The sequence below is a fragment of the Scyliorhinus canicula genome, chromosome 4 (genome assembly GCF_902713615.1).
Source record: "Scyliorhinus canicula chromosome 4, sScyCan1.1, whole genome shotgun sequence".
Lineage (NCBI taxonomy): Eukaryota > Metazoa > Chordata > Chondrichthyes > Carcharhiniformes > Scyliorhinidae > Scyliorhinus > Scyliorhinus canicula.
In genome coordinates this window covers 202,018,004-202,030,226 of record NC_052149.1, presented here as the reverse complement: position 1 = coordinate 202,030,226, position 12,223 = coordinate 202,018,004, and the positions used below count along the sequence as shown (strand labels likewise).

Here is a 12,223-nt window from a genome sequence, read left to right as displayed (position 1 = left end):
CTGTTGACAACGGATTGAAAAAAAATGACTGGAGCCAAGCACACATTCATAGTGAAGAAAAGTAACCTGCCTTTCTCAACCAAGAGATATCAGAGTGCTGTACAGCAATAAAGGAATTTAGTTTTGGATGTATAATGGCACAACCATCAGGGGCACTTTTTTATGTTGACTGACCAAGTCATATCCTGTGTTTATTAAGTTGAATTCTGGAGTTTTGAAACCAATATTTCAGGGACTGTGATTCTGCTCTTTTTCCCCATCAAAATCATAAAGAAGAATCTTAGTCATTATCCTTTGTTAACAGTTTTGAAGGTAAAAGGATTGAAGGTAACATTCCCTCTGAGGATTAAGTTTCACTTTTTTTAAATAAATACTCTTTTAGTTTGCCGCATACAATTTCACACACTGTTTATCCTATTAGTTAAGTTAAAGACAAAAAGAACACCATAAAAGTGTCAGCTATGGTTCCAGGGTAGTATCTGGCAACATTATTGGACTAATAATCTAGAGACTGAACTAGTAATCCGGAGACATGGGCTCAAATCTCATCACTGCAACAAGTGCAATTCTAATTCAAGTAATGAGTTAATAATGGTTGCAAAGCTACCAGAGTGTTGAAAAACCCCACCCTATTCAATAATGCCCTTCAGCACGAAGAAACCTGCAATTGATATCTGGTCTGAATTATCTGTGGCTTCATACCCACCATCAATGTGGGGATCAATTGTCCACTGATGTGGAAGTAAGCCACTCAATTGTAGGTGAGAAAATAGGGATCAGCAATAAATTCTGACCTGCCAGCAATATTTGCATCCCAATAAGGAAAAAAAAAAGAGCGCTTGTCCCAGATCTAGGCTGGCACTGAGAACTGCTAGCATCCCAATGAGGTGAAATCAAGGCCCTATTTGCATAGATGTAAGTGCTTGCACAACATTATCTAAAGTGGAACAGGGGAGTTTTCTACCCTGACCAAAATATATTCATCAATAAACATTAATTAGGGCAGCATGGTGGCGCAGTGGATAGCACTGCTGCCTCACGGCACCGAGGTACCAGGTTCAATCCCAGCTCTGGGTCACTGTCCATGTGGAGTTTGCACATTCTCCCCGTGCTTGCGTGAGTTTCGCCCCTACAACCCAAAAGTTGTGCAGGGTAGGTGGATTGGCCACGCTAAATTGGCCCTTAATTGGAAAAAATAAATTGGGCACTCTAAATTTATATATAAAAAAATAAACATTAATTAGATTAAAGCAGAAAGTCCTCAGTAGGTCTGGCAGCACACAGGTCAATGACCTGAAAAGATAATTCTGCATCACAATCCAGATGCCACCAGAGCTGAGAATATCCAGTATTCTTTGTTTTTAATTTGTATTTCCAGCATCCACAATATTTACCTTTTGTATCACGAATTTGATTATTTGGTCATTATCTCTATTATTTTATCGAACCTTGCTGGCTACTGCATTTCATACAGGATATTCAGCACAGAAGTAGGCCATTCAGCCCCACTTATCTATGCTGGTATTGATACTCCCATCTTTCCTCATCCAAATTGATTGCGTCCCTATTCACTAGGCTATTACGGGACACCTCATCCGAGACCTTATGAAAATCCAGATAAATTATGTCAAAGTTACACCAGTGACCATTCTTCAATGGTTTTTTTTGCTTTTTTTTTTGCATTAGTTTAATGCACTTTAGGACATCCTGAGCTCGTAAAAGGCAATGTGAAAATTTAAGTTTTTCCTTCATCCACCCAATTGTCTATATACAAAAACGCCGTTAAATTGAAAGAAACTTTTGTATTTTTGCTCCCCTTTTCATGGAAGTCTCGATGTGGGCAATGTTATAGAGGTGGATACCAAAGCTACTCTCCATTTACCAACTCAACATTGGATTAAAGTATGGTAATGTATCAAAAGCTACATACATCGGTAGAATTTGGAAACTTACCAAAAGATGCATTTTCTGTAAGTCAGCTCATTCTAACATATATCGCCTATCTTTAAGAATGTATTGAGTGTATACCTACACATTTGTATGGAGCTGGAATTCCTCGGTCTTGTAACCAACAGCAAAGTTACTCTGGGACACTCTAGATTTTGCAGTTTCATAGGTCATTTGATATCCTGCTAACCATCCATCCAAACCAAGCACAACGGACCCACGTATAGCAGCCCCCGCAATGTCAAAGTCAACATCAAGTCCCAAGTTGATGTGTTCTCTCTTGTAACCAGTCTTGATTTTTCCACTTTTCTTTCTGGTGTTAGAAAAATAAGAACAAAGCAAAAGCAATTAAAACTTATCCTGTTACATTCCAAAATACTACTTATTCAATTATATTTCTGCTTTCTAAATTAAACAATTAAAAAAGTTCCTGTTAATCTTTCCCTCGCCTTTTTTTTTTAAAGAAAGGTTAATTTTATTTTTGTTTCTATTAGGCCAATAATTTTAAATACATAAAATACTTAGCGGGGTATTCGAAACTCAGAACATGTACTGCAAAGTTATAGGGCGTGGGGCTCATACCAGAATGCTGTTGTGGAAAGGTGCACCACTCAGGCCAGGTCCTTCCTCACAAAAGGGGGAAATTGAAGAATTAGCTCAAATTACTTATATACCTCTGATTTGCTAGTTATAAAGCATACTATCTAACCATGTTTCCATTAGAAAATGAGGAAAAGAACATGTTTTTTAAAGAGCTGAATGCACTAGATTCATGAACGTTATGTTATGTTGAAAGAAGTGAAGCTACTACTATAAGTTTAGAAAAAGGTACTTGTCCATTTTTTTGGGCTTTTTCTTTTTTTACTCACCCAGTATTAGGTGAAAATGAAGAATCAAATCCAATCTTCAGACCTTTCAGAAGCTAAACAGAAAAGAAGTGCTGTTTGCATTTTGGCTTGAAAAGGCGAAATAAGATTAATGTTTACCATTTTCACTTAGTTACCTGATCTTCAATGGTAATTTCAGTTCCCAAAGTATTTTCGGTATTCCATCTTTCTGCTAATGTCAGTCCATAATCTGCCCACTTGAATCTTGTTTCCAGACTGCCAGTGACCTTTCCAGTATCTATGTTAGCAGCACCAGCACTTGTGAATTCCTACAACAGGAAACAATTATTTAAAAGGCAGAGAAGAACTCCATTTGCAGAACTGACACAAGTGTTAACGCAAGACTTGTCAACTGTGCTATTTGAGACATCTTTGGGGCTATGCAGAGGAAACTGTCGAAAAGTGGATTCTCTCGCACTGCCTCCACTCGGGTGCTCTCTTATAGAATCCCTACATAGCAGAATGAGGGCTTTTGGTCCATCGAGACTGCACCAACTCTCTACCGTTCACTCTCTCAAACCTCCTCCACTCACTTTCACAGACGCTCTCTGCTTTAATCTAACTCATATACTGCTCTCATTTTATCTACACTGCAACTATTCTGACATTAGGGACCAGATTTTGCAGTCCCAAAAGAGGCCCACATGGAAGGGGGATGGCAAAAGAAAATGGTCGCTCAGTGAGGCGGCCTCCATTTCCACTTTGTGAAGCATGGAAAAGGGCTCGGCCAGAAACCATTGAACATTAGTTGGGGATGGGGGCACACTAACAGCTGTCAGGTTTTACACCAGCTGCACAGAGGCTTGAATCATAGGTTGGAGGCGGGAAGAATGTAGACGGTAAGTAAAATGGTTTTGTCTCCTTTTGTAGCACAAGTTGTATCTGTCTTTATCAAAGTGAGTAATGACAGTACTGTGACAATATGTATATTGTAAGGTAAATGAAGGGTTAACAATTTAATGTAAATGCATACAACCACTAGATGGGGAACAAGAGCATACACGTGGATCACTTAATACCCTTGATTCTGGGAATAGGTGATTAGGCGGGATAGAGGAATCGTGTTTTCAGAAACTCTATAGATAGAATCATAGTCTTAGTTTATTTGTAGTATTTATATTTCAGTAAGCAATTCAAATCTATTTAGTTGTCGTGTTAATAAATCAGCTTTGTTCAAAACATAGCTTGATGTTCTTTGTGAGACACACTTCGAAGCCATCCTCATCCAGAAAGTGAAGAACATCACAAGTACTGTATTCAAAGATGAAACGAGCCATTAAACAGATGGTTACCTCTACCAACTGCAATCTGTCAACTAAATGATCAACATTATAAACATGGAAAGGTTTTCAGATGAATTTTAAAAGTTCATGAATTGGATAAAGGTAGAGTATATTTTACAGTACTATAATAAATGTCCATTTGTTTAAGCTTTTCCCATTGCTTTTATATATTCAGTTTAGACATCTGTCAAGATAGCAGCTCTCAAGTCTGTTTGTTTACTTGGGGAGTTTTATGAGCCCTTAACTGCAATCCAACTGCCTAATCATTTTACATACGCTTGACTTTGTTTACACAGCTGATTTGAAGAGTCAGTTTGCTGAGTTGGGGAGACTTGCCGATTGTTCAATGGCTGTCATATTAGGGCTTGTGAGTAGATTATGGTTATGGATGAGATAAGGAGGCCAATGAGTTGGGGTGGGGTGGGAGCGTTCTATAGATTGTCAGGTCTTCCCAATTAATGTCAACTTTTGCCACTGATTCCACTGAAAGAACTAGACCAATGTTTTTTGCGAATAGAGGGAACTCACGACTGCCACTGTCTCCAGGCCAATTAAGGCTTTGTGTAATAACGCTCCTATGAAGACATTGCATTGTGTTTAAGGCACTACATAAATTCAAGTTAAATCAAATAGTTTTGGTAGTTTTGAAACAATTTACCACTCAGAATATATCATAGCATAGAGCATTATAAGCCTATGCTAAAACAAATAGCCTCATTCATCATATTAATGGCATGTACTACTATTATGGCATTGGTTCTGTGTTATAGTTTGTACATTTTGTTCAATATGTGGATAGTAATAAGGAGTAAAATACAAAAACTACATTCAGGTCCGCAGTCTCGAAAGGATAAATAAAGTTTGGGAATCACTGCTCAAGGGAATACGAGCAGAGTTTATGCAACCTGTCCTCATAATTTAACCCTTAGAGCCCTCGTATTATTCTGCGGCATCTGCACTGCTCCTCCAAATGCAATTTATCCCTCCTGAGTTCTAGTGTCCAGAACTAAAAACAGTACTCCAGATTCAGTCTAACCAGTTTCAGTCTAACCAGTTTCCCACAAGTTCAGCATAACTTCCACCTCTTTGAAATTAGCTTTTAATCACAATTAAACATAAGTATTAAAACATATAGATGGCTCCACCACCATGAAATTTATCCTCTTGTTCACCTCAATAAGCGAATGCGTCGAATAACCAGATTCATTGTATTATGCAAATCAAAACAACAATGCACAGTTCTGAGAGAAATACAATATTCTACTGACTGACTTTGCACAGATCTGAAAGGTAAATGGCTACCAGCAAGATGATTCGATAGAATGGGACACAATGGAATAAGGTTACCAGCTACTTTTCTTGCTGTGGTACTTACTAGTCCATTTTCTGACTTAGTTTTCAGGTCAAGCTTTATGAAACCAAATCCTATCAAGAGATCAAAGATAAATTTAAGATGCCCAGTTTTCACTAATTGTGCAGGTACATTACTTACAGAACATTCATCAATGAAGGAAAATCAAAGTTTCAATGCATTAACTAGATATGTAATTAAGCACAATATGACATATTTAAGTGTTTCATTAAACAGCTTAGTACAGAAAAACTTCAGTTTGCAATGTAGCCATATCAAACTTCACACATGTGTATTTGACTCAATTAAGGAAACTGGATTTCAGTGTACAAAGCTGTTTCACACAATGACAGTGATCCTCTAACCATTTCCCTCTCCCCTTCAATGGTGATGCCAAAAATCAATTACAGTACACTGCATCTCATTATGCAACTGAATTTAGCAATGGCACATAGCAAAGTGCCCAGGACAACACGCTTTACATGGTGTAATAATCCACACACAAACTTTTGGAACAAGCAGCTGCTGCAGTCAGTTCCTGTCAAAAAACTGAACCATACTGATAGATATTGAATTCCTTACCATATCCTTTGGTAAAAACATCCCTAGCTGCTTTACCAAGATCTGCATAAGTTGGTGGAATTGCCATTTTATCTGGAAAAGGAAGACACAGCAGTGACACTCAGTTTGGTGACTATTGTGCTTAACAATCAGATATTGTTACGTCAGTTATAAAAAGTTGATAATCACAATCTAAATTTGCTGTCCAGAATCTATTGATAATGGGGGAGCGAGAAATCGAGTGGGGATGAAAACATGGACTTCGTGTTAATCTACCTTGAAACACTGGGTTGATTCTGCTCTCCAAAGAATTGGATATGTCTGGGGAATCTGTGTGTCTGGTCTCTCGGTCTTGCTGCAGCAAAAAAAAACTGTAGTAACTGTCTGGCTGAAATTTTCGAGCTTTGTGCATATGTGATGAAAACACACCAGCTGAAACCTCACCAATCTGCGAAAACTTCGTGTTGAGAAGTTTGGATTAGTTATTTTTAAAAATACACTTTAGTTGCCAGTTTCTGACTGTTGTTCTCGTGTGCCAATCAGTGTGACAGACGCTGTCATATCTGGGAAATTAAAGCTTTACTGATGTTGTGGCTTTTTAAGTTTAATGGCAAGGCAATAATTATTGAAGATATTGACAATTTCTTCCAATTGTGCTTCAATATACCCCATACATCAACCAAATATCTGTAGTAATCTGTAGGGAACCTGGGACACCTGCTAAATACACTCTTCCTAAGCTGTCATATTTGTATTTGTCTAGGCAGGGGCAAACGTATTGTCCAATGCTCAGCCTTTCAATTTGGAGATAAAATTCACTATTGAATTCAAAATAATGTTTTATTAAAAATAAGTGTTGTCATCGGATTATATTTCAGGCTGTGGACTTTTATTACAGAGATTTCAGACAGCCAAACCTCTGACTGTTTCCATATTTGTGTACAGACTTTGTGTCTATGCAACAGGTATTGGGGGATTACAATTAGTGAGTTAACCATCACTAAAGTGGTATGTGTCTTTGATGTAACTAGAGTGCTTCTGTGCGAAAGGGTTCCAATCTATGTCTCGTTAAAGCATGGGTCATCATACAAAGTGTTGCATTCGCTTGGAAAAAGAAAATCACTGAAATGTGAATTTTATGGAATTAAATAATTCATTATTTGACGGCAAGCTTAGTGCTGCAGAATTACTGTGTATGTATTCCCAGTGTTGCACAGTTGGACCATTGAAGTCAGTATACTGATGTGTTTAAGTGCCGAGCAGAAAGAAACTTGAAATAGACAGAATAAAACCAAAGAATGCTGTAAAGTGCTGACTGCTTTCAACTAATTTTTAAAACGCATTGCAGGGCTGCAGGTGTGAGACTCATTCCCAATAAGTTACTTTGTGCCAAATAGTTCGAATTTTGATTTGGGAAAGGGAGCCTGGCAGATTTTTAATAAATGAACAAACACATTTTAATCAGCTGTGCCAGCTGCAGAAGGGACTGCCACTCACAAATTGGCCTCTTATAGGTATAACAAACGGTCTTCAATACAGAAGTGACATGCACCCGGGCGCAATCTAATCTCACAAGACGGACAGAAGCCATCATCGCATTTGTGCTGTCTTATCTACTCGAAGAAGGAAACTTTACCTTGTGTGTTTGTGTTGATTTTATTTAGTGTTGCATCATTACTGCATCATCTATTAAAGAATTAGCGCAAGTGAAAAGAAGCACCTGAAAACCGAAAAGTGGCCCTCCGTAACTTCTCAAGAGAAGCAAAGCCCTCCCCCAAAAAAAAATTGACCCCTGATCGTCACTCAACATCTGTTTGTACAAAACTAGAAGCAATTGCATTCCTCAACTTTAGGGGACCCAATCTTTAAATGGTAACTGCAGTAACATTTGCAGTAGTCACTCAGTTAGCTATCATCATAGTCAGACCTTCAGGATTACCTCCAACCAAAATCGCTAACTCTATTTAAGAGGAAATGAGTGTAATTTCTAAAATTATGAGGGAATAAATAGTTTTCTTGAAAATGCAACAGTACGAGAGATGATAACTATAAAATGATACAAGAAATTTAGGTAGCTAGCAAAGGTTAATTACTTTCTGTAAACTGTTGAGAGATATGCTGAATTGAGAGTCACTGCAGCCTCTTCAACTTTCTGAAAGAGGAATTCCACTTATTGTGGGAAATTTGCTGCTCAGTTGTAATCGTGACAAAACGTGACAGCCACAATCTCTGAACTTTCGTGACAGCTTCAATGCTGGAAACAAAATATCAGGGGCGGGATTCTCCGATCCGCAGCCGCCTTTTCCTGGGCGCGCGCCCTCACCGGCAGCGGGACTCTCCCACCACCTGCCACTGGGATTTCCCATCGTGCTCCCCCCCCCCCCCCACACCGGCGGGAAACCCGCAGGAGTGGGAGCGCTGCTGGCACAACGGGGAATCCCGCCGCCGGAGAATCCTGTATTGGGGTTGCAAGTTTTTAGAAAAGTTGTTTGTTTGCCTTTCAGGAAATAGCATTGCTCGGCCATACCAGGTTTGTGAACAGTATTGGATTGGAGAACAAGGTGGCTTGATGGGCTGATGGTAATTTCTCACCTTTCTTCTTGTACATAGTTGATAAACATTTTACACCCATACTTTTGTAGTTGTGTCAGATTATTTTCTAGGCACCAACCCAAAGTCAGATGTAATTGACTTTATCCACATTGTATCCAGTACAGCATCAACAAAGTTGTCACTAAAACTCCAAAAAAGTAGGAATTTCAAACAGATCTGAATTCTTTTCTTCCTTTACTTCTTTCTTGAAAGCAGTGGAAACCTACATTGGAGTATGGACCCATAGGCACTAGCAGCCACCCAGTCCATCACTCAGTTTGCCATTCTTCTCGAGTGAGACTTGGCAAAAGTGCTAAAATGCTGTTCACCTATGGAGGCATTCCTCCAAAAGCCGACCTTGGTTTCAATTAACATCCTTCCTCCTCCCACACACAAACACGTTTATCAAGTTGATCTGATGCAAATTTAAAGATGACTATAAGAACATTTTCAAATCATCGGTTTCCTTTTAAACAAAAAAAAATGTTCCTGCTCCTTAAGGCATTTCTTTATAGACTTCCGGTTGCGGCTATGCGGAGCTAAGCCGCACGTTCGGCAGCTCCCGCTACTTAAGGGCTTTTGGGCCGATTTGAGGGCCCCAAACGGCGCTGTTTCGACGAATCCCGGTGGGGGAAGGTGTCTAGAGGAGCATTCCCCATAATTTATGGTGCTCACCCGGAGTGGGGCAAAGGAAAACGCTGCAACAGCTCCCCAAGAAAAGCGGGGGAAGGACAAAATGGCGACCGGCAGAACACCCGAGGACTGGTGGAGGTGGAAGTGGGCGCAGGAGCAGCAGGCCTCTCTTCTGCGCTGTTTTGCGGAGCTGAAGGCTCAGCTGCTGGACTCCCTGAATGCGACTACCAACAAGCTGCTTGGGACCTAGGCGGCGTCCATTCGGGAGTTGCAGCAGCAGGCCGCTGAGAGGGAGGAGGAGGCCGTGGTCCTCGTGGGGAAAGTGGAGTTGCAGGAGGCAGTTCACAAAAAGTGGCAAGACCGCTTGGAGGAGCTGGACGTTCACACGAGGCGAAAGAATTTGAGGATCCTGGGCCTGGCGGAGGGGCTGGAAGGGTCGGATCTCCCGGCGTATGTGGCCATGATGTTGAGCTCGTTGATGGGAGCGGGGTCCTTCCATTTGCCCCTGGAGCTTGAGGGAGCTCACAGAGTGCTGGCCAGGAGGCCTAAGGCAAATGAGCCCCCGAGGGCGGTGCTGGTGCGGTTCCATCGATTCAGCGACCGGGAGTGTGTGCTGCGCTGGGCCAAGAAAGAGAGGAGCAGCAAGTGGGAGAATTCGGTAGTGAGAATCTATCAGGACTAGAGTGCAGAGGTGGCTAAGCGGCGGGCTGGGTTCAACCGGACGAAGGCGGTGCTGCATGCCAAGCAGGTCAGATTTGGAATGCTGCAGCCTGCGCACCTGTGGGTGACATACAAGGACCGGCACCACTACTTCGAGTCCCCGGAGGAGGCATGGGCCTTTGTACAGGCGGAGAAGCTGGACTCGAAATAGGGCCTGGGGACACACTATGGCCGTTGCTGTTTTCGCTGTTGCTGTTCTTTAACTTTGACATGTGTGTTTTTTATGCTGGTTTTCTTATTGCTCTGTTTCCGGGTGGGTCTGTTTGTTGGGTATGGGTGTGGGGTATGTGGGGGTTTGTATTTTATATGTTCTCTTCTGTACGGGGCTGGGGGTTGGGGTGGAGCTGGAATTTGGGAGCTGCGTCAGAAGGGTGGGGTGTGGCAGTGTGAAAGCGTGGGCTTTCCTCTGGTTGTCCGTGCTGCGGGGTGGGGGTGCGGAGCTGGCGGTGGGGGCGTGGCCTCTACTGGTTTTCTTTCTCGCGCTGAAGCGGTGCCAAGGAGGTGTGGCAAGAGGGGGATGACCCCATGCCGGGAGGGGATGGGTTTTGGCGGGAGCTGCCAGGGTCAGCAGAAGTCAGCTGACTCACGGAAGTATCATGGAGGGTGCGTCGTGGCTAGGAGGGGTCCTAGCCTTTGGGGGGGGGGGGGGGGGGGGGGGGGTACCGGGTTGCTGCTGGAATGGTCAGGAAGGAGCTGGTGTGGGCCGGGGGAGTAGAGAGGCGTTATCGCCATGGAGAACGGGTCGGGCGGGACGAGCTGGCCTGGGGCTAGCAGTCGATAAGCTATGGCTAGCTGGCGGGGGAGGGGGGCGGGTTGCCCTCTGATCCGGCTGATTACCTGGAACGTGAGGGGGCTGAACGGGCCGGTTAAGAGAACTAGGGTATTTTCTCATCTGAAGGGGTTGAAGGCGGACGTGGCTATGCTCCAGGAGACCCACTTGAAGGTGGCGGACCAGGTTCGTCTGAGGAAGGGGTGGGTGGAGCAGGTTCTTCACTCAGGATTGGATGCGAAGAACCGGGGGGTGGCGATTCTGGTGGTGAAGAGAGTGGCGTTCGAGGCGGCTGAGGTGGTGTCGGACAAGGAGAGCAGATATATTATGGTGAAGGGTAGGCTGCAGGGAGAGAAGGTGGTGCTGGTTAATGTATATGCTCCGAATTGGGATGATGCTGGCTTCATGAGGCACTTGTTGGGCCGCATTCCGGACCTAGAGGCAGGGGGCCTGATCATGAGGGGAGACTTTAACACAGTGCTGGATCCCCCACTGGACCGGTCCAGTTCAAGGACGGGTAGGAGGATGGCGGCGGCCAATGTACTGAGGGGATTCATGGACCAGATGGGAGGGGTGGATCCCTGGAGGTTTGGGAGACCGAGAGCGCGAGAGTATTCCTTTTTCTCTCATGTCCATAGGGTTTATTCACGAATAGATTTTTTCGTCCTGAGCAGGGGATTGATCTCGAGGGTGCAGGATGCCGAGTAATCGGCCATAGCGATTTCAGACCATGCTCCGCGCTGGGTTGATCTGGAGATGGGGGAGGCGCGGGACCAGCGCCCGCTCTGGCGCCTGGATGTGGGGATGCTGGCTGATGAGGAGGTGTGTAGGAGGGTCCGGAGAAGTATTGAGGGGTATCTTGATACCAATAACACCGGGGAGGTCCGGATGGGGATGGTCTGGGAGGCTCTGAAAGCAGTGATCTGGGGGGAGCTGATCTCCATCTGGGCACACAGGGAAAGGAGGGAGAGGAAGGAGAGTGAGAGACTGGTGGGGGAGCTCCTGGATGTGGACAGGAGATCGCGGAGGCACTGGAGGAGGGGTTGCTGGGGGAACGGCGTAGTTTGCAGGCCAAATTTGACTTGTTGACCATCAGAAAGGCGGAGACACAGTGGAGGAGGGTGCAGGGCGCAGTATAGGAGTATGGGGAGAAGGCGAGCAGGATGTTGGCGCATCAGCTCCATAGGGGAGATGCTGCTAGGGAAATTGGTGGAGTGACGGATGGGGGTGGGAATGTAGTGCAGAAGGGGACAGAAGTAAGCAGGGTCTTTAGGGACTTCTATGAGGAACTGTACCGGTCGGAACCTCCGATGGGGAGAGGGGGGATGGAGAGCTTCATGAGCAGGCTATGTTTCCCAAGGGTTCAGGAGGGACTGGGGGCGCCGATAGAGTTGGAGGAGCTAGTCGGGGGATTGGACAAATGCAGTCAGGTAAGGCCCCGGGGCCGGACGGGTTCCCGGTGGAATTTTATAAAAAGTAT

The 12,223-nt window shown here is 43.8% G+C and overlaps 1 protein-coding gene across 1 annotated transcript in view; it reads right to left on the bottom strand.

The window, feature by feature from the left end:
* LOC119965321 (voltage-dependent anion-selective channel protein 1-like) overlaps positions 1–12,223 on the bottom strand; it is a 42,486-nt gene that overhangs the window by 14,892 nt on the left and 15,371 nt on the right. The window contains exons 2-6 of the mRNA XM_038795909.1: positions 6,051–6,122; positions 5,493–5,542; positions 2,951–3,103; positions 2,817–2,869; positions 2,033–2,260 (exon numbers count right to left, since the gene is read on the bottom strand). Of these exons, the coding sequence (XP_038651837.1) occupies positions 2,033–2,260; positions 2,817–2,869; positions 2,951–3,103; positions 5,493–5,542; positions 6,051–6,117 (551 nt within the window). The 5' untranslated portion in view covers positions 6,118–6,122. The remainder of the gene's footprint in view (positions 1–2,032; positions 2,261–2,816; positions 2,870–2,950; positions 3,104–5,492; positions 5,543–6,050; positions 6,123–12,223) is intronic.